General features: G+C 34.0%; 1 protein-coding gene across 1 annotated transcript in view; it reads left to right on the top strand.

Annotated features, from left to right (window-relative positions):
* The first annotated feature begins 3,452 nt into the window (after positions 1 to 3,452).
* LOC110018710 overlaps positions 3,453 to 22,940 on the top strand; it is a 22,818-nt gene continuing 3,330 nt past the window's right edge. The window contains exons 1-3 of the mRNA XM_020716121.1: positions 3,453 to 3,745; positions 8,455 to 8,518; positions 8,628 to 9,002. Of these exons, the coding sequence (XP_020571780.1) occupies positions 3,662 to 3,745; positions 8,455 to 8,518; positions 8,628 to 9,002 (523 nt within the window). The 5' untranslated portion in view covers positions 3,453 to 3,661. The remainder of the gene's footprint in view (positions 3,746 to 8,454; positions 8,519 to 8,627; positions 9,003 to 22,940) is intronic.

Here is a 22,940-nt window from a genome sequence, read left to right as displayed (position 1 = left end):
GTATCTCTTATGTGATTTTTTATTAAAAATATGTGTACATTCTTGTGCTTATACCTCGTAACTTTTTTTAATATACATGTATCTCAGAAGGCATTCTTGTGCTTATACCTCGTAACTTTTTTTAATATACTTGTATCTCAGAAGGCTTATGCCTTCTAAGATATTTTTAATGTACAAGTACTTTCTAAGAATTATGCTTACTTAGGTCTTTAAATGGAGACCTATTCAATGACTTTCTTTTACAAAATTATTTCAGTAAGGCCCCATCAACTATTCATTTCTCATTGTGGATTCCTCACGGTTTTGCTTTTTAAGGGTTACTAATTGAGGCAGTTTTTAATTTGCTCTTAAGAAACCTTATTAGTGAAAATCTTATCTATTAATAGCTTTCCTTCAATGTTATCACTTAGATTTGACTTCAAAGGGTTTATAATAGACAATGTTATTTATATATAAAAAAAACTTCATTGATAATAAAAACTTATTTGAATGATAAATCTTTAGCATTTAAAAAGATGCGAACTTTATACTTAATTTCAGTTAATAGCTCAAAATTTTTAGCCTTAATTTAATAATAAGATCTTCTTGTGAACCATATTCTGGTGGCACTTCATATTTAATTGCTCAAATAATTTTCTTATAACAATTCTTGTAATCTCTTTTATTTTAAGGCAGTCAAATTTTTTTTCTACTTAAAAGTAACGAACCAGATAATCTTGGCACACGAAACATTCAATTTCTTCATTTAAATGATTACATATTTTCATTGAATCTCCATTGGAAAGACAAAAGTGATAATATTGAGCATGATCTCCACCATTTAGATTAATAGTGGCTTTAGCAAGTTATGATGCTTAAAATTTTAAATCAAGATTAAAATAATAGTCTTAGATATATTTAATGGAATATAATTAGATGTTTCAGTTAGTTCTAATAAAAAAAATGTCTTTGATTTTGAATTCTCTTGCTTTCTTCTTTGGAAGATTTTTCTAACTTTAAATGTACCTCATTGTTCGCTATAAGATTATTCAAATTATTTTTGATGTACATTGATTGCTTCATCGACAATGATTTGCACTTCTGCATGAATGATGAGATCAACATTGAGCAAATTAAATCTTGCATTAGCACAAAGTAGAAAGACTCAAGATGGAGCCCTCTAATAAAGACTTCTCTTAATAGCTTACTATCTACCAATCAAGTTTGATGAGCCTTAGAGGAGAATCTCTGAAATTATTCTTTGAGTGATTCTCTTTTTTATTAGAAAATTCCTAAAAAGTTAGATAAATCCAATGTTATCACTTAGATTTGACTTCAAAGGGTTTATAATAGACAATGTTATTTATATATAAAAAAAACTTCATTGATAATAAAAACTTATTTGAATGATAAATCTTTAGCATTTAAAAAGATGCGAACTTTATACTTAATTTCAGTTAATAGCTCAAAATTTTTAGCCTTAATTTAATAATAAGATCTTCTTGTGAACCATATTCTGGTGGCACTTCATATTTAATTGCTCAAATAATTTTCTTATAACAATTCTTGTAATCTCTTTTATTTTAAGGCAGTCAAATTTTTTTTCTACTTAAAAGTAACGAACCAGATAATCTTGGCACACGAAACATTCAATTTCTTCATTTAAATGATTACATATTTTCATTGAATCTCCATTGGAAAGACAAAAGTGATAATATTGAGCATGATCTCCACCATTTAGATTAATAGTGGCTTTAGCAAGTTATGATGCTTAAAATTTTAAATCAAGATTAAAATAATAGTCTTAGATATATTTAATGGAATATAATTAGATGTTTCAGTTAGTTCTAATAAAAAAAATGTCTTTGATTTTGAATTCTCTTGCTTTCTTCTTTGGAAGATTTTTCTAACTTTAAATGTACCTCATTGTTCGCTATAAGATTATTCAAATTATTTTTGATGTACATTGATTGCTTCATCGACAATGATTTGCACTTCTGCATGAATGATGAGATCAACATTGAGCAAATTAAATCTTGCATTAGCACAAAGTAGAAAGACTCAAGATGGAGCCCTCTAATAAAGACTTCTCTTAATAGCTTAGAGTTGTGAGTTAGTCGAGCACCAAGAAAATGATTAGTTGAACAAACAATATTAATAGCATTGCATTTGGCTAGAGGAGATTTCACAGGTGTTTCCTCAACCTAGTCAAATCTATTTTGTTTTTAATTTTGTGATTGACAATTTTAATCATATTATGATAATACAATTATTAGCTAGTTGCCATTAAGAGCTGAAATATTTGATTTATGCTCTTTCATTCGTCGGATAATATACTCCAAAAGCAGAATAAAATCTTCTTCTTGATTGAGAAATTGATAGTAAATTAACCAAGAAGTATTTTTAATATTTTGGGAATCACATTCATAGACGATGACAAACTATTGCATGCTGAAGAAATCACGATAAAAGTGTGAGTTTTACGTCATAGTTTCCCAAGGATGCCACACATAAGCACAAAAAATGAAAAAAATTACAGGAGACAAAAATATTTACATGGAAAGCAAAGAAGATAAAAACAACGGGCTTGGCTCGATGAATTAATACATTATATGATAATAATTATAAAATTCTTCCTCCTCTTGACCAGAGAAGATGAGATTATGAAGTGATATGCTCAAAACTTTATCTTCTATACTTGTAATAGAGTTTAAAAAGGTGGAAGATGGTTTATGATGGTTTAAGGTGTTGGTAGGATGCCAAAAACTTAAAATTATTGATGAATGTTGCTGTCAAAATTTTACAACTCATAAAATCTCCAAGCTCTCTCTCAAATTTGTCTCTTTCATCATGTGGAGCATAAGGGTCTATTTATAGAGAATTAAAAGAGTTATTTCAATAAATTTTGCTAATATCTCAAAACAATTTATCAAACGGTATTAATTCCGTATATCATATTATTCTAAAAATTTTCTTATGTTTCTTAATTGCCTCAAAATTGAATATCATATGTATGTTAGATTTCTCTCAAGAGACACTCAATTTATCTATAAATAGCTGAATTTGGAGATTATTTGATCTTCAATTAATATTTTGAAGATTCCATCTATATTTTAAGTGCTTAATTTTTGCTTAGTTAGGGTCTGATTGGAGTGATTTTAGTGTTGATCTTATTTTTTTGTTTGATGTTCAATCAGTCTATAAATTTTTTGAAATTGTTTTTGAAATTGAAGCTCAAATAATTATGAATTTAAATTTGAAAATTATTTCATTTAAATTTATTAAGATTCATGTCCTCAAATGTATTTCTATGGGATACATATATACATCAAATATATAAGAAATTATATCCATATACATATCAGCATTGTATAATGGTAATAATATTCCAAATAATCATACATAAACTACCCAAGATAATCATGAGATTTTAGGTGATTGCCCGTATTCAACGGTCACGATGCGCCCTAGTTTGGCATCCCCGTCGAAGGCCCCAAGCCTGCATAGAATGGAAATTCCCCTAAAAAAAGACCTCAAATTTCTCGTTTTTTTACTCCTTGCTCGCAATTTTCCTAAATTAGTCTCTTTCATTCTCTAGGTTTCAGTTAGTTCGCTTTCAAATGTGCAAAAAATGTTGATTTTGAACTTCTCAGTCGGACTTTAGCCCGGATTAAAACTGTTCATGGCGGTCTCAGTGACGCCTTCGTCTATCTTCACCTGCTCTTCTGTCTTCTGCACCACTGCTTCTCTTCGTAGAAGTTTGAAGGCAAATATCTTTATTAAGACCTTCTGATTCTCTTATTGTCAAACCCGAGTTCTTCGATAAGAAAAAAGCTAAACATAATACAGCATGCAATAACATTTCTTCTTTTCATTCGGTTTCTGAAAATAATATTAATATGCTGGGTTGAGGGTTAAATTTGTTTTATGTCCTGCAGTTTTTAGTTTTTGTTAATTCCTTGTCTTAAAACTCTATGTGGAGAGATGTTGCATTTTTTATTACTTTAGGTGATTGTGAAATGAAGAGGTTTGTCCTTGGATTGATTCATTGAAGTCTTCATTTAGGATTTTTATATTTTGTCTATTTAATTTGTTTATTGATATATAATATCTTAGGTTTAAACTATCTTTGTAGTATATATGTCTGCCAAAATGCTAAGAGTAGATTCGCAGCTGAAGGAATCATTTTTAGTTGAGTTCTTTATGCCATATATTTGTTTCACTGCGCTTTTCCATTGCATTATAGATCAACTTTGATCTTGTTTACTCTCCATAAAGAGTAAATTTGTTATTACTCTTCTTAGTAGTTCCTCTTCTTGCTGATGAAAACTTTCAAGTGTAATTAAAAAGTGGTCTCAATTGGGAGCTCTTACTGTGAGCTTGTGGTATCTGACCCATTCCTGCATTTCTCGATGTGTGCTTGTGTTGGCATACAATAGCCCATATGGGGTCTAATCCTTGAAGTCAAAATAAAAAAAAGGTATAAAAGAGTATAGAAGCAAAGCATAGTATAAGCTGGGAAGAGACAAATATATAGGATGTTGTGAGTGGTATATCTAGGCTAGAGTATTCATGAGTTTTTTTAGAGAACCAGGAGATAAAACAATAAATATGCATTATGTTATTCCTGTATGGCTGGAATTAAGGGATTATAGATCGTGCAATGTTGTGGTCACAGCTTCTATTATTGGGAGTGATCTCACTCTAATACAGATATTACCTCCCTTCAAGTTGATGGTCAGGCAAGATTGGCTGGCATTGATTTGGTGAAGAGTTCAACGAGCTGATCTTCAGTGGAGATTTTTGGATTGTGATGTGATTAGACCTAACACAATCCCTGATTAAATGACAGTCTATTTCAATGCACTTTGTTTGAGCGTGGAACATTGAGTTGTTTGTTGAGTGCAAGTGCTGAATGCCGTCACAGTACAGAGGGTGGGTGTGTTGGAGGTAAAGTGAAATTCGAGTGGAAGACGTTGTAATCAAATGATATCTATTGATGCTGTAGCTAGAGCTCTATATTCAACTTTGATTAAAGATCGGGCAATAGTTGTTTGTTTCTTGATGCAACGGGAGATGAGTGTACAAGCTGAAAATGCATAGTATCCAAATGTTGATTTTCTGCCTTTGGAATTGCTTGCTCAGTTTGAGTCAAGAGTAAGTGTGAAGTGTTGGTGTATCAGGGTATATCAAGAGTCCTTTTGAGATGGTGTCTTTTATGTATCATAGACGTCATTTGAGGTGAGAAAAAGGTATGTTGAGGGGGCTGATGAAGATGTTCGTAGAAAAAGAAGGCTATGTTGGGATGGGCAGTTCTTAGGTACTGGAGGGAGGTGACTAGATGGTGGTAGAGCTGTGGATTGGGTTATTCTTGTTGATTGTTTGTAGTTAGTTTTAGTTTGGGGGGTGAAGCGTTTTGTAGAGGCTTGTACGTTATTCTTGTCTGATTATCTCAATCACATTGGTTGATTGGTTAAGATGTGGTTCTTGTGGTGTAAAGGTTACCTACGTGCCAGGTAGGGTCATGTGATACAACTGAGAGGGTGTGATGGAGATCTACTATGTGCTTTTGCTTTAATTTTTCTGTTTGTAGGCTGTAGATCATATTGTGATGGTGAGGAGGTTGGTTGGGCTTGTTTGGCATTGATGGTTGGGGATTGTTAGGCAGAGGAGAGGTGGTTTGAGAGTTAATTTGATCAATTGGAGGCATGTTTAGGAGTGTTATTATGTTTATTTGTGAAGTGTAGAGATTGGGTTTGGTGGATTGTTTAAGTAGCTGAGGAAGGTATAAGAGTGGGTGATGGAGAATATTATTGGGTTTTTGATATGGGAGGGTTAGCAGCTTTTCATGTGCGGCGGCTGGAGGGGATATTTTCAATGAAGCAAATGTAGCAGAATTTGTTGGTTTGTTAAGTCGTTGGATTGAACCATTTGTAGCCTTTGTGATGAGATGCATATTTGATGAATGCAGAGGGAATTGAGCTGGCGTACAGTTTCTTTGGTGAGAATGGTTGTAACCAGGGGTAGCACAAATAGCTGAGAGTTTTGAAGCAACTGTATTGGGGGATCTTATTGTATACAAATTGGGATGTTAAATTGTGCCTTGTAGTGAGGAAGGGGTGTAGGTTGATAAGATGAGTTGCTGTGAGGACAATATCAAACCAGAGGCTGTTTGGTAGGTTTTTTATAAACTGTACAGCTTGCAAAACCTCTAGGATGAGTCAATTTTTGCATTAAGCATGGCCATTTTGCTTTGGGGTGTAGGGCCAATTGTACTGGTGTATTATGTTATGAGCAGTGAGGTAAGTTTGGAGAATTTTGTTTGTATATTAATCCCCATTATCAATGCAAAAAATTCTGATAGCTTTTCGTAATTAATGCTCAACCGTTGTTTTGAAATTAATGATTTTGATGGTAGTTTCAGATTTATTATTCATAGAATATAACTCATTGTAACCAGAATATTTTTCCACAAATAATATGTAGTAGCGATATCATTGAATTGAGTGGGTTGGGAAAAGTCCCCATACATCAAAGTGTATGCAACCAAATTTTCCTAGTTATAGGTTTGAGAGGAGGAGAAATGTAACTTGTGACTTTCAGCTGTATGATAGGAGTTGCATATGATTTTAGTGGTCTGAATACATAAAAGAGGACTGGTATTTTGCTATACAATGCAGTATTGAAGCTTGTGGGTGATTAAGATGGTTGTGCCAAGTGGTTTCTGCTTACTCTTTGACAGTTAGAGCTTTGGAGGCAAGAAGTGTTGTTCGAAGTTGGTAGAAGTCTGTTATCGGATGTGCTTTGGAGGAGTTTTTTGTTTGTTCCATTGCTCTTATTGATATTGCCAGTTTCGCCAAATTGATGAGAGCAGGAGTTGTTAGTTGCTGGTCTTTAGACTGTTAAAAGATTGAGGATATTTGGGAACATGTGGTAAGAAGAGACCTAGCTTACAAAATGGAGTGGGGAGGAGGACATCGCTGATGTGGGCAATGGGGAGAGACTGTCCATTCCGATGATGAGCCATTGATGGCTGTAGTATTGTTTATATTTGTGAATTTGAGTTTGATTTGATGCAAGAAGGTTGGTATTTTGTCCAGAAGCCATTCTTAGTCTGTCCGAGTGGTGTTAGAGAGTAGAGCCTGAATGTTGGTGGGTTCATTTGATAGGTTTGTTTACCAGTATTTAGCCACTGAGTACCCAACTTCGTTGCATATTTGGCAAGTGTTTTGCTGCCTCAATGTTGAGTGAACTACTGCTATGCAGAGTTAACGACGGGTTTGCCCCTGTTGTGTTGCTGATGACCTTGGCCATGACCTTGAATTGATGGCAGAGCAGTGCGTGTTTGTCGCCCTAGCCAACCAATCAAAATGAGGAAAAGAGGAGTCATAATAAAGAGGGAGCGCGTATAGCCTCGAGTAGGAGGAACGTCGGCCAGTCCGCCTCCTCCAATTGGAGAGTCGAACGGCTGCCGTGCCACGTAGAGAAGGGGAAGAGACGGGAGGGGGAAGCGTCGTCGCGTGGGATCCTCCGTGGAGCTAGGGCACGGACGCGAGAGGGAGCGGGGCGAGCCACAAAAGTTCTGTTCGAACCCGTGATTGGGTCTAACAGAGGGAGAGAGTGCGGGTGAAAACCTAAATAGGACTTAGGTTTTAAATTTAATTATAATTTAAGGGTAAAGTTTATAAAGAGTTTTTAATATTTTGAAAAATAAAAATTGAATTTGTGTTTTATTCATGTGTCGTAACATATCGAATATGGATGTCCTTTCTAGGTATTTTTGACATTCCGGACGCGCTGTCGCGGTCCGTTTCGCCGTCGGAGGTCATTTCGACGAATTCATCGATTTCCATGCAAATTTTCTCGTGTCGTAAATATGGCAATATGAGTGTCTTTTCCTACTAAAATTGATGTCCCGAACGCGTTGGCGCAGTCCATTTTGTAGTCAGAGGTCGTCCGGAGAAGTTCGAATTTTCACCCATCCTTAGGCTCAATTGAAGTCCGATCTCGTGTAATTTTGTAAATTTTATGCATTTGGTGAGTGTATGTGACAATAAAGTCCTGACAAGGTTTTCCTAGGGCTTGAAATCCTATTGGGAACTTCTCCCTCAGTCTCCGCACAATAGCCCTTAACCGCTCGTCCATAAGACGATGGTTTTGAGACCATAATACTAGACTTCACAGGAAAATAGGAAATGACTGGAATTTGTAAAAAGGGTGGATCCCAATTCTAGTGTTCTAAGATGGTCAATAGGAACTCTTATAGGAACTCTCTTAGAGCTAGATCCTAAGACCCTAAGAAAAAAGAAATGACCTAAAAAATGAGGTCAACAATGTTCTGATTTATTTATTCAGTCGTACCCTTCAACCTGTATCTTTCCGTGTTCTTTTTGCATTGAGTTTCATTATGTGCTATCATAATATTCTTCTTAATTACATTGGGTTGACAAAACATGAATTTGTGGCATTCTCCAGTTATCTCGATCACAAGGTGCAGAAGGCTGTAAACATGGGAAACAGGAGCTAAACCATTTCAAGGGTATCTCTCTAAATCTGACTGTTTATGTCAAGTTTAAAGGATGTTTGCTTAACATTTTACATCACTTTCTCATTGATTTTAATTGAAAAAATATTTCCAATTATACAAGGGACCACAAAATCGAAAATAGGATTTTTGGGAAGGAGGCTGAGTGGCTTCGCTATTTCTGAGGATCAGTCCACATATTTTACAGTGAAACTGGAAAATATGGAACCAGAAGAACTGGAAATCACTGCTGAGGATGAATCCGCAGGAAGCACTTTATCACCCCCTGTTGAAAGAACTGCTGGAAAACCAGGATTTGTTTCATTCCATGGCCTTCCATATGAAAGGAGAGGAGAAATCCCTGGAGCTAGCCTGGGCAAGGAAAGGTCCAGGGTCTTTTGGTTTATTGGACCAACCATGCTGGTGGCTTTCCTGGTTCTTCCATCACTTTACTTGCGGAGGGTACTTTCTACTTTTTTCGAGGATTCACTGTTGACAGGTTGATATTTCATGACTTTTTCTGCATATATTTTAGTATCAGTTTTGTAGTTCTTAGAACAAATCCTGTTCAGCTACCTATTCATTTCTGATGATGTTAGGAAAAGATAATCAAATAAGTACCTTTTTATTTTCAATATGATTTTTAAATTGCTATTGAATGCTTCTGGTTCACTGGTGAGTTTAGATCATTAAACTTTTTGAATTATGTAATGAGTGAAAGTATTACAAAATATGAGTAAATCAAAAATGGAGGGAAAAATAATTCGGAGCTGGCGATCTCATAGGAAAGCATATAGATTGCAATATGAGGATCATAAAGAAATTGATTCAACAATACAAAGCTTTGATTTGTGTGCCTTAAGTTCTTTGATATGAGTAGAATAGCAGAATTTCGACACTCCCCTTCAAACTAGATGATAGAGATCTACCATTCAAAGTTCGCGTATTCTATTTTAAATGTTGGGCTGTAATGTCCTTTGGTGTATATTTTGGCAAACTGATTTCTTGTGGGCATATATGAAGTACAAATCAAACCACTTTTTATTTTTTTTTTTAATTGCTATGAAGTTCAACCTGCTCGATACTGTCATGTTATAAAGGATTGTGTGTATTACTAATGACCATTTTTTTTGAATTTCTATGAAGTTCAACCTGCTAGATACTGTCATGTTATAAAGGATTGTGTGTATTACTATGACCAATTTATTGTAATTATTTTTTTATAGGCTCTTTCTATGATGATATTTAAATATTTTAATATGATTTTGATCCATTGAAGCTCACAGATCTCATCAGTAATGACTTAAAACTTAGCTTCAGCATTGATCTTGAAGCTGTAGGTTTTTCTTGCTTTTCTAAGTTATGAGATTTATTCCTAGGAATATACAATGCCTTGAAGTAGACATTCTCTCCATCGGTAACCTAGCATAGTCTGCATTTGTGTATCTTTCAATTTATAGGGCATTATAGCTTTTGTTTAATCTTTTTTTGGGCTTGATTGAAGATATATGAAGATTGTACAGGCAACTTGAAGCTGCGACTCTTTAATTTTGTACTTGAATTGATTGATTAGACTTACTATAAATACGATGTTAGGATGAGTGTGGGACAAGTAGATTAGATTTCCTACTAACCTCTGATATTATCTTATATCTATATCATTCCTTTGTTCATCAATGTTCAATTTTTGCCTTTGTTATATTGAATTTTTACACGACTTGTGCCTACCATCATGGTCACTTTCAACAGGTCCATAATATATTTTTGTTGAGAGAGAAATATCCATTATTTAGATTCAACCACTTCTATTTAATAGAAATATTGGGGCTTTCTAATTGTTTGATTTTGAATTCTTCAACAAGCTTTTTCTTGAGAGTTTTTTTCTTATTGCTATCTCCTGTAGCAATCATATTATCAAAATATATAATAAGAATTGAGATTTTACAATCAGAAGATTGTGTTATGAAGAGAATATTATCTCCTTGATTCTATTTGTAACTATCTCCTTCTATAACCCTTGCAAATATATCAAATTAAGCTATTAATGATTGTTTTAGTCCATATAAGTCACTTTTTGATTTGCATAATTGATTTTTTTTAAGAAAAAAACTATCAAATCCTGGTGGTGAATCTAGATAGATCTCTTCTTCAACATCTCTATTTATGAAATTATATTTTACCTAATATCATTGTATGGGTCACTCATGATTTGTTGCAAATAATATTCATTTTTTGCAACAAGAACAAATATTTCATGAAATCAATCCCCATATAATTGAATATATCTTTTTGCTACCAATCTTGTTTTATACAGTTATACTTTTCTAGCCTCTCATCTATTTTATATTTGATTTTGAAAATCTATTTACATTCTACTGCCCTTTTTTTTTGTAATTCAACGGTCTCTCTTGGATGATTTTCTTAATGTATTCATCTCTTTTCTCATGACTTCCTTCCGAATTATTTTCAAGTGCTTCAAATAGAGTTTATAGAATGAAAGTAGGGTTGATGTTGATGTTGGTTAGAAATAATTTGTGAGAAAAAAAAAATTATGAAATGATATACACTAAGAAATATGATATATATGAGTGATAATGGCTATGTGGTGTGACTTGGTAACGGTGCCGAGATTTGGACTTATTGGAATTCTTGTTGGGCTTTTTTCTTATTGTATATGCCTAAATGGAAAATATCATCAAACTTGTCATCATGTTGAAAATTCTCCATTTGAAGATGAGTTTAAGTGGGAAGTTATGGAATTCCTAAAAAATAACATCTATTGAAGTGTCAAAACTTTTTATGGTTGAATGATAGCATTTGTATCCTTTTTGTGTAGCAGAATATGCAGTATACTCACTTTAGAGTTCTTAGATCAAAATTTTCTCTATTTTGTTTATGGATTTGAACATAATTAATGCATCCAAAAAATTTTGGAGGGATTTTTTAGAAATTATATGTAGGAAAGAATTCTAACAAATAATTTAGTGGACATTTTGAAATCAATTACTCGAAAAGGTATTCTGATGTTTAAATATGTAGTTATTAGAATAACTTCTTCCCAATATTAATTTGATACTTGATTGTGGAGAAGTTTTTCTGTCACCTCCAAAATTTGACCATTTTTCTTTTATATCATTCCATTTGTTGAGTGGTGTTAGGGTAGAAAAAATGATAGATAACATCCTCTTTTTAAAAGGATGCAAATATATGATTAAAATGATCACATTTATTATTAATCTATAAATTTTTGACATTACAGTTAGGTTGATTCATTATCCTAACAACAAATGTAAGGAGTATGGTGCTAATATCAAATTTTTATTTAATTAAATATGCACGTCATTCGAGTGCAACCATCAATAAATATGATAAAATTAGTGGCTCCAAAGATATTGGGTTTTTGGAGGGCCCTTAAATATCAGAATGAATCAATATAATGATCTGAAGTTGCATTTAGGAAATGAAACATGATAATATTTAATAATTTTGCAAGTTTCATGTAAAATTGTTTGATTTTTTTTATTTATAAATTGAGAAGGAAATATCCTGTGAAGGTTCCTAAAATAATGATGTTTTAATCAATATTGGTGTGTCTAGATGATGTTGGTGGCTTGTGAGGTGAAAGAGTATGATAGCTGATCTCGATCATGAAGATATTATTTTTTCTAGATTGTCTTCCTCTTGAAAAATATAATAATTAGTAAAAAGGATTATTTTTTTACTTGTGGTCTTTTGGTAAATTTGTGTATAGATAAAATGCTAATTGCTTAGTGCGAGTCATATAATATAAATGTTAAGTTGGGATAAATTGTCTCCTAGTATTGCAAAATTTGTTAAATAATCATTTGCTATTTTATTTTTTTATGGGATATGGTTTGTAAGTTTGCAATACTTTAAAAATGTTTGTCATGTGGTCTGTGACTCTTGAATCTTGGATCCAAAAAAACGAACGAACTATTAGAGCCAAGAAGAGAATAATAATTAGAAATTATACTGATCTAAACAAGAGAGTAAGATCGTGGTGACATTACTAAGGAATTGGGAAAGTTCCTTAATGTTTCAATTTCTTTTGAATTGAGGCATTCTAGCCTCATTAAGTAGGCCTGCCCTTTTGATTTACATCTTTTCTTCATAGCCTTTGGATTTTTCATGAAAATTTCATTATTTGTTTATTTATTTTGCCATTTTTTTTTGTAGTTGTTGCACCGGTGACCGCCTTTGAAAGAACATTTTTGTCATAGTTTTGGAGGATGTTCTGGGACAGAAAGTCCCTTATATTTGGATTCAAAAGTTGTGATAGATATCTCGAGGGATGAGCTATTGATCATCACCATTTTTTCTCATCTTTAGTTCATACAAGATCGAATGCTTCATTTAGAGAATGGATATTTTCTCTGCTTAAGATATAGATTCGAATTTGGTCATATTCATAATTGAGTTCTACCAAAAAACTCAATTTTTTTTTGCTCCACAAAATTTGTAAGAACCACCTCATCTTCAAAGGACATCTTGAGATTTTGTTATTAATCCAAATATAGCTAGTAAACCTTCATAAAATTAAAGTATTCAATGGTATGAAGTTATCTTGTTTCTAGTGGTAAACATCATCTTGATTCTATAGACGAGAGCAATATTTTTCATCTTTAAGTAGGTTTCTTTAACTACATCCCAAACCTCTTTTGTGGTGATGAAAAGCATAAAAGACCTGCTGATGATGTTCCACAAGTATATTGTAATCATGAAATCAATTTATTCTTAAAGTAGGAACTATGGGTCTTTGACTTCCGTAAGTAAATCTACAAGGTGTTGGATTTTTTCCTTTCCCTTTAGAAATGTCTTCACGATTTGGAACAATTTTAGTTAGTTTTCTAGTTCAAGCAATAAGATGCTTCAAATACCTGAAGCTTTCCTTTGGTCTAATTTTCACCATTAATCATGGTCAACTCTCTTTATGAGAAGTCTGTAATAACAAAAATCAAAATAATAATAATAATAATAAAATAAATAATTAAATAATAATAAGAGGTGTAGCTGTTTGGAGAGATGCATCCTCTCAGATGGACATATTTCTCTTTTTCGATTGTCTCCCCATTCTTATCATCGAGCAGGAGGCGGCGGGAAAGATCCAGCGAGAAGAGAAATTATCGTGCCCTATTCGAGGAAAGAAGAAGAAATCAAAGGGAAGAACGAGAAGGAATGAGATGATGACATCGAAGGCTTACTTAGACCGAGCCGCGATCGCGAAACAATGATACAGTCATCCTGAGAGTTACTGAGATCAGACATTCTTTTTTTCTTCTTCCTAGATTTATAAACCTGCCAATCATGTGCAAGATGTAGTCTTGTGTGAACAATAGGTGGATCTTCGATGGAGGTAAACTGCTGATCTGACTCAGCTTGCTCTGCCATAACTTGAGTACCCTCTTCTCTCGCAATAGGTGGTTCCAAGACACTTCGACTAGCATCTAGTACAACAAAATTCGTAGAATTTGTAATCCGAGGAAGAGCTGCCTCAACAACAGTAAGCGGAAACTGCTGGTCTGGTTGGTGAGTAACCGGAAGCATTTGGCAGGGGTGTGCCTAAACAGTTTACAGTGATTGCTGTAGCAGGGTCTTTGTTTTGCTATAATTGGCTGCCAATACTCATTGTGGGCAGTACCAAACAATATTTCGTCCATATCAGGAAGAATGAAATCCCTTTTAACCATAATTCTTGCAAACGAAGACCTGGTTAAATTGAAGATGGGTGTATCCAATTTCATAGGTCTCCCTAGAGCAACTCCAATAGAATAGAGGATTTGTTGGTTGAAGTAGTGCAACTTTAGGCCAGGTAGTTTAAACTAGATTGGAACTATAGGTGGTTCTTGACTAAGGTCAAATTCAAGAAACCATTTAAGCAGTTTCATATATTTTCCCTCTATTGTCATAAACTTTTTGGAAAATATTTTGGCATAGTCTTCCACTTTAGATAGTTGTATCATCATATGTCTCCCATCAAATAGGTCAACCTTCCAAAGTCCCAATAGTTTAAGATCTTTAAAAGCCTTTCGAACGATCTCCATTTTGGGATGTCCCGATTGGAACTTTCCAATGAGGGTGAATTTGAACTTGTTAACCAGGTTGAAAACTTCAACATCAGAGAAGAATATAGCCAGTTTGTCACTCTTCATACCCGTCTTGTTGATGAGGTTGCGGTCCTCCTGGCCTTCGAATGATTCATGGTAAACCTGAGGGAAAACCTGATCTTATCCCATATAGCCAACCATATCAGCAAAAGAAGCCTTCCCAAGGTTTAAAACTGAAATAATCGGTGGTTGAGAAGGAGCAGTAGCCATGGAAGTTGAACAGCGACAAGCTACAGAGTAGACGAAGCCGCAGAATTCGGAGCCGCAAGAGACCGCAGGAGGCGCGGTGAAGAAGTGATGCCGCACGACGTAGAGTTCTTCAGTTCTTCGAGCGTGAAAGAGCTGAGAGCCGTAGGAAGCGTAGCTGGCAGACACACGATAAAGAAGCAATGCCGCACGACACCTCTCCTTCTTCGAGTCGAACGATGTGTGACGAGTCGATGCCGCATGACGTAGACGAAGCACGACAGAGAAGAGGAGATACGACGAAGAGCAAATCGACGAAGAGATACCAGATTTCGCCATAATGACGAAACCCTAGCAGAGCAAAATCGGAACAGACATTATATATATATATATATATATATATACATATATATATATATGTATACATACATATATATATGAGCTGGGTTATGATATTAACGATCAATATTTTTTATCTTTAAATCAGGTATCATAGTGGAAGATTTTGAGGGAAGGGGAACAATTAGACTGTCAAAGGATTTTAAGGTATATTAAGGGTTTTATCAAGTTATTTAATGAATTTGCGAGTGAGTGTGTTAAAATATAATGTCAATTTAAACAAGATTTTAATATAGAGATTTATGGCTTTGAAGGAGAGGAAGTTGTAAGGCAAGCGGGAAAGAGAGGAGATCGACCTAAAAGCCTGTAAGGTACATGTCAAATCTTGTGTCATTAATGAAATTAATGTCATAATTAACTGCGTTAATTAATTAATATTTTTAAACTTTTTAAATGTTAGTAAGGAAGAAGGCTGGCTAATCCCTTGAATTTGAAGAAGATTTATAATTTTAAAAGATAAGATGTCTTAAATTAATGTTTAATTTACTTAATTAAGATTTGATATTAGTAAAATATTAATGTAACTATAATTTTAGATTGAAGCACATTTAAGCTTAGAACATCAAGGGTTCGGGAGTCAATGTGGCAAGCTAAGCAATGTGAGTAATTATTTTCTTATATTAAATTTAAAGTTTATTAAATAAAGAATTTCTTAAATGCTTTAGACAATTATGTTTCTATGTTTGTTGGAGCTTAAGAATGAAAAAAAATAAAAGGGGAAATGAAAAAAGAATACTAATGTCTTTAAAAAGATGTAATTTAAATGAAATGGAATGAAAATTAAATGTTTAATTCATACAAGATTACCCCCAGATGGTTCTGTCAGAGGATGAACGTTAAAGAAAATGATAAAGATGCGTCTTCCTGTTCAATTTCAGGGTACCTTCAGGTACATTTTTGTGGGTGTCTTCGAACACATTTATAAGGATACCTTCGTTGTGATGTTAATCCTGTGACAACTACGAAAGAAGTTAAATTTTAAATACTTAAAGTGAAACGAGAAAGTAAAATTTTAAAGTTTTAATGAAGTGAACTGTATTTTCTTGTGGTCATTCATGCATAACATAACATAAAAATTTAATGCATATTAGATTATAATACATATTAGTGGTCATTTAAAGTTGTACTTATAGTTGCAATTAATGTTTTCTTTCAGGAGAAGAAAAATTCTAGGTGATTTATCTGGTAGGAAGGACTTGGTTTATAGGAGGAGGACCACTGCTACTTATATGTATTATATTTTAATATGACTTTAGTTTCTTTTATTATTTGCTTTTGTATAGAGACACTTTATTTGTTGGTATGAGATGATTTTCGAATGATGTTCCTGGATGGCTAGATTTTATTGCGCTTTGCAGATTAGCGGCTCTTTGACATATATTAGAAGTCTTTAAAATTTTTGAAAAGTGAAAGGAAATGCTAATTCGTTCCGACCATAGTTAACAGTCTTAGTTAATTCTGAACACCGAGTTGGGTCATGACAAAAGTGATATCAGAGCAATTATGTTTGATCATGATCTACAAGAGCCATCATGATGATTAAATTAATTTCTAAGTGGTATGAATGAAAAATTAAATTATATCTAATTATAATTTTCTTATGTTATTTTAGAAATATGAAAAATTAGAGAAACGAAGCTAGAGATGATCTTGTAGAAGTTAATGCACCCCCGCAGATTACTGTGATTGCAAATGCATTTACTGAGGTGATGATTGCAATGATGCAGCTGATGAAGAACTCTCAGACTCAGGCCAGCTCTAGTGGAGGAGGTCAAACATATAAGTACTTGAAATTATTTCAAGATATGAGACCACCTTTTTTCTGGAGGAGGTCCGGTAGATGTTTAAAATTGACTGCTGAGAGTGGAAAAGATTGGTTGGTTGCACTTGCCACATTTGCACTAAAGTGAGAAATAGAGAGATGGTGGCGCAGACAACTGCAAGAGAAATTTGGGATAGAGTCAGTCACATGATACAGTGGGTCGAGTTCGTGAGCATCTTTAAAGTATGGTTTTTACAACTATCCGCTAGGAGGTAAATGCAGGATAAGTTTATTAGATTGGTGCAGGGTGATCGCCCGATTATGCAAGTATGATGAATTCACCATGCTCTCTAGGCATGTACCTTAGCTGATTCCTAATGCGGAGAAGTGCCGCTGATGTTTATCTGGGTTGAGAGGTGTGATTAGATAGCCATTGATTCCTCTTGGAATCGATGATTATTCTATTATAGTGGAGAGAGCTAGGAAGATTGAGCTGGATCTAGAGGGTACTCAGAGGAGGAGGGTCATTTTGATGTGAAGAAATTCAAAGGATCCAGGTTTCCTCAGGGCTATTAGGGACAGTTCTTCTAGTCAAGAATATAAATGCTAAGAAGGCTAGATCTAATAGCATTGACACCCAGTTTGAAGTGAAGAAGTGTGACAAATGTGGAAGGTCTCACAAAGGTGAGTGTTTATGTGGATCAATTATTTGCTTTTAGTGCCACCACCAGCTAGGACATATGACAAAAATGTGCCCTAAGTTGGGTCAAAGGGATCCACATATTCTAGGAGCAGTGCTGCACCACCTCAGAGGAGTTATGGTAGACCGAGGGCGGCTGAATCTTCAGGATCAGTGTCAAATGCAAATAAGACTCAATAGAATGTTTAGCCAGAGTATATGCATTATCAGAATAGTAAGCTAATGACTCCCTTGACGTTATCTCAGGTATGTTTTACTTTTAACGTTTTTTAACCAGTACACTTTAAGCATCTTAGGATTCATGTCACATCATACATAAAATAAGTGTTTAAATATGTTAATAAGCTAACTCTAAATATTTAATGCGATGATTTTAATAATAAGTATCATATATCTTCAAAGTAGACCAATAAAATACTTTTCGATTCTGGAGGATCACTTTTGTAGCTGATGAACTGGCTAAAGTGATGCAATTGAATGTTATTTCAATGCCTGTGATACTATCAGTTAGAACGCCAAATGATGCTTTTCTGGAAGTTGATTAATTATGTGAGGTGGAGCTTATGATTGGCGTAAAGAGCTTTAATGCCCAACTTATTGTGTTGCCCTGAAGAAATTTAATGTGATTTTAGGCATGGATTGGATGTTTGAAAGCTTTTCACTATTGATTGCAATAAGAAGACAATTAAAATAAATGTACCTGGGAAAGCAAAAGTTAAATTTTTTTGTGATAGAGGGCTGACTTCTATGATAATTACCTGTATGAAAGCTTTTAAATTGTTGAATCATGGAAGTCAAGGTTATCTTGCTCAGGTATTAGATACTTCTAAAGAAGTGAAATCTTGGGATGATATTCTATTGGTAAGAGAATATTCAGAGGTGTTTTTAGATGATTTACCAAGGCTACCACCAGTATGAGAGATTCATTTCACTATTGAGCTCTTACCGGGTTCTGAGCTTGTCTCTAAGGCACCATACAAAATGACAGTTAAGGAGTTATAGGAGCTGAAGAGCCAACTGCAGAAGTTAACTTTATAAAGGGTTTATTAGACCTAGTATCTCACCTTTGGGAGTTCAAGTGTTATTCGTGAAGAAAAAGAATGGGAGCTTCTATATGTGTAATGATTACAGGGAGTTGAATAAGCCCACTGTTAAAATAAATAAAATAAATATCCACTGGTCGAGGATTGACGATTTGTTTGATCAGTTGGAAGGAGCTTCAGTATTTTTAGAGATTGATTTGAGGTCAAGTTATCACCAACTGAGGATTAAAGAAGAAGTCATTGTGAAGACTACTTTCAGGACCAGATATGGGTACTATGAATTTGTGGTAATGTCGTTTGGACCGACAAATGATCCAACAATTTTCATGGATCTGATGAACAGGGTCTTCAGACAGTTTTTGAATATTTTTGTGATCGTCTTTATAGATGGTATTCTGGTGTATTCAAAAGATCAAGTTATTCATGCAGATCATTTACATGCTGTGTTATAGGTTTTGAAAAAGAATACATTTTATGCCAAATTTTCTAAATGTGGTTTTTGGTTTAAAAGTGTGATTTTTATTGGGCACATTATCAGTGGAGATGACATATCTGTGGATTAGAACAAGTTTAATGTGATTACAAATTTGCCAAGACCTACTACTGTTACTGAGGTTAAGGGTTTTTTAGGTTTAACTAGTTATTCAAGAAAGTTTGTTGAGGAATTTTGCACATATTGTTATATCATGGTCAATGGTGACTCATAAGGCTGTAAAGTTTGATTGGTCTGATTGTTGTGGGGAGGCTTTTAAAAAGTTGGAGACTTGCTTAATGTCTGCTCTAGTTTTGGACATTTCTTCTGGATCTTATGAGTTTCAGATTTTCAATGATGCATTTTTGAGGGGTTTAGGTTGTGTACTTATGCAGCATGGTAGTGTCATTGCATATGCAACACAACAATTGAAGAATTATGAAATGAACTATCCTATATATGGCTTGGAGCTTGTTGTAGTTGTTTTTGCACTGAAGATATAGATGTATTATCTGTATGGGGTTAGATGTGAGATATTTATTGACCATTAGAGTTTGGAGTATATTTTCACTCAAAAAGAATTGAACTTGAGGCAGAGAAGATGACTGAAATTTATTAAAGATTATGATTTAGATATTCATTATTATCTAAGGAAGTTGAATGTGGCGTCAGATGCACCGAGTAGAAAATCTTCAAGTAATTTGAATTTATTTACTTAGCAAGAGCATTTTATTAAAGATCTGGAGAAGTTGAAGCCGACTATAGTCGATTATAATGATGATATTATGACTCTGTTATATTAGTTGATGGTGCGGCCAACTCTAAAAGGCAGAATTGGAGAATCTTTAGCTAGAGATAGCAGTATTCAAAAAGTTTTGGGGTAGGTTCAGGCAGGCGATTTGGAGAGATATGTTATAGATCATGATGGTCTATTGAGGTATAAAGACAGGGTTTATCTTCCAGATGTTGATGATCCGAGGAAGAAAATTCTAGAAGAAACATATTTATCCGACTATACTATTCACCCAGGGAGTAATAAAATGTATCGGGATCTCAAAGAGGCATTTTGGTGAGAAGTGTGGCAAAAGTTGTGACCAAGTGTCCTTCATGTCAGCTAGTGAAGGCAGAGCATCAGCGTACTGAAGGCCAGTTGCAACATTTTTCGATTTTAGTGTAGAAATGGGAGGAGATTGCGATGGATTTAGTTTTTGGTTTGTCGAGATTACGTTAGGGTCATGCAGCTATTTGGGTAATTGTCAATAGATTGACTAAATTTTTGATCATTTATTGCCTATTAGTCAGACAGATCCAGTTGAGAAGTTAGCCAAATTATATGTGGATCAAATTGAGAGATTACATGAAGTGCCGAAGTTTATTGTCTTTGTCAGAGATGACATGTTTAATTCCAGATTGTGGAATAAGGTTTAGGAAGCTTTAGGCACTCGATTAACTTTTAGTACAACATTTCTCCATCAAACAGGTAGGCAGTTAAAGAGGACTATCCAAACCTTGTTATGTGTTATTGACTTTGATAGAGGTTAGCAATCACATATACCTTTCATAGAGCTAGCTTACAATAACAGTTATCAGGCTAGCATTGGGATGACTCCATATGAAGCCTTGTATGGAATGCAGGACACTTCTATGTATATGATGCCAAACACAAATCTGTTGAATTTGAAGTTGGAGAGTTTGTTTTCATCAAGGTCAGTCCACCGAAGGGTGTGAAACGTTTTGGGAAGGCAAGAAAATTGAGGCCCAGATTTGTTGGTTCATTTGAGATTGTGGAGAGGATTGAGAATGGGCTTACAAATTGACTTTACCAGCTCATATGCAAGGAATGCATGATGTTTTTCACATTTCGTCAATCAGAAAGTATATGGCAGATGAAGTCAGTAAGATGATAGAAAATTTATTTGATATTCAACCTGATCTTATTTATGTTGAAGATTCTGAAAGGATTCTGAATTCTGATGTGTAGAAGCTGTTTGGGAGGTCACTGAGATGCAAGAAGATATCCTAAGCTTTTCTCTTGAGGTATGTTTACTTTTATGGTTATTTTGAAATTTTGAAGACAATTTTATAAAGATGGGAGATTGTAATAGCATAAAGTAAATAAAAAAAATAATAATTAAATAATATTAAGAGATGCAGCTGTTTGGAGAGACGCAACCCCTATTTCTCTCCTTCCATTGTCTTCTCATTCTTATCATCGAGCGAGAGGTTGCAGGAGAGATCGAGTTAGACGACATATTGTCGTGCCTTTGCCAAAGAGGAAAGAAGAAGAATTTGAAGGGATGAAGAAGGAGAGAAATATTTTTGTGCAATTTGAGGGTTCCTTCGGGTACTTTTTTGAGGGTGTCTTCAGAAACATTTTGAGGGTTCTTTCGAGCATATTTTTTACTATATCTTTGGGTATGGCGGTAATCTGTGATGACTATTAAAGAGGTTAAATTAGTAAATACTTAAAGTGCAACGAGAAGGAAAAATTTTAAATTTTTAATGAAATGAAATGCATTTTCTTTTGATCATTCATGAATAGCATGACATAGGAATTTAATGTATATTAGATTATAATTTTTCACTAAATTACACTTACAGTTGCAATTAATGTTTTCTTTCAGGAGAATAAAAGTTCTAGACGATATGTTTAGTAGGATATACTTGGTTTACAGGTAGAGGATCATTGCTACTGATAGTTATTAGATTATGATATGACTTTAGTTTTTTTTATTATTTGCTTCTGTATAGAGACACTTTATATGTTGGTCTAAGATGTTTTTCGCTTATGATGTTATTACAAGATGGTTAATTTTTATTGCGCTTTGTGGATTAGTGACTCTTTTACATATACTAAAAGTTTCTGAAATTTTTTAAAAGTAAAATGAAATGTTAATATCGTTCGATCGCGGTTCCCGCCTTAGTTAATTCTAAACACTGGACTGGGTCATGACAAAGTCAAAGAACCCAAACATAGTGAATACGAGGAAAAAGAAATCATAACATTAGATAATAAGAATAAATGTTGAAAGGAACATCCTAACATTGTTTTGATGCCATGTAAAAAATAAAAAAAATGAAAAACTTTCACGAATCTTATTATCTTCATTGTACAAGAGGGTTATATATGTGTATGCAACTTTAAGAGCCATTACTAAATAGAAATAAATAAAAAAGGAAGGAGAAGTAATTTGGGGCTAGCAATCCAATGGGAAAGAGCACGGATTGCAATATGAGGGCCATAGAGTAATAGATCCAATGGTATAAATACTTGATCCATGTGTCTTAAGCTCTTTATTATGATTGGAGTAGCAAAAGTTCAACACATTATATTTAAGCAACTTTTCTATTTTAACTATCATGTTTTTACTCTAAAAATTATCTTCTCATTTATATCAACGCTTTCACATTAGCTTCTCAAACCAATAGAAAAAGGATTAAAATTAATGTTGACCCTCTATAAATATGAGTGCTTGTCACCCCATAAATATTATTAATGATAGTTAGCGCTCCACACACACACACACACACACACACACACACACACACACACACATATATATGTTGGAGTAGCAAAAGTTCAACACATTATATTTAAGCAACTTTTCTATTTTAACTATCATGTTTGACCCTCTATAAATATGAGTGCTTGTCACCCCATAAATATTATTAATGATAGTTAGCGCTCCACACACACACACACACACACACACACACACACACACACACACACATACATATATATATGTA

This window comes from Phalaenopsis equestris, unplaced genomic scaffold (genome assembly GCF_001263595.1).
Source record: "Phalaenopsis equestris unplaced genomic scaffold, ASM126359v1 Scaffold000032, whole genome shotgun sequence".
Classification (NCBI taxonomy): Eukaryota; Viridiplantae; Streptophyta; class Magnoliopsida; order Asparagales; family Orchidaceae; genus Phalaenopsis; species Phalaenopsis equestris.
Note: the sequence above shows the minus strand (reverse complement) of the source record. Positions and strands in the feature narration are given on the sequence as shown.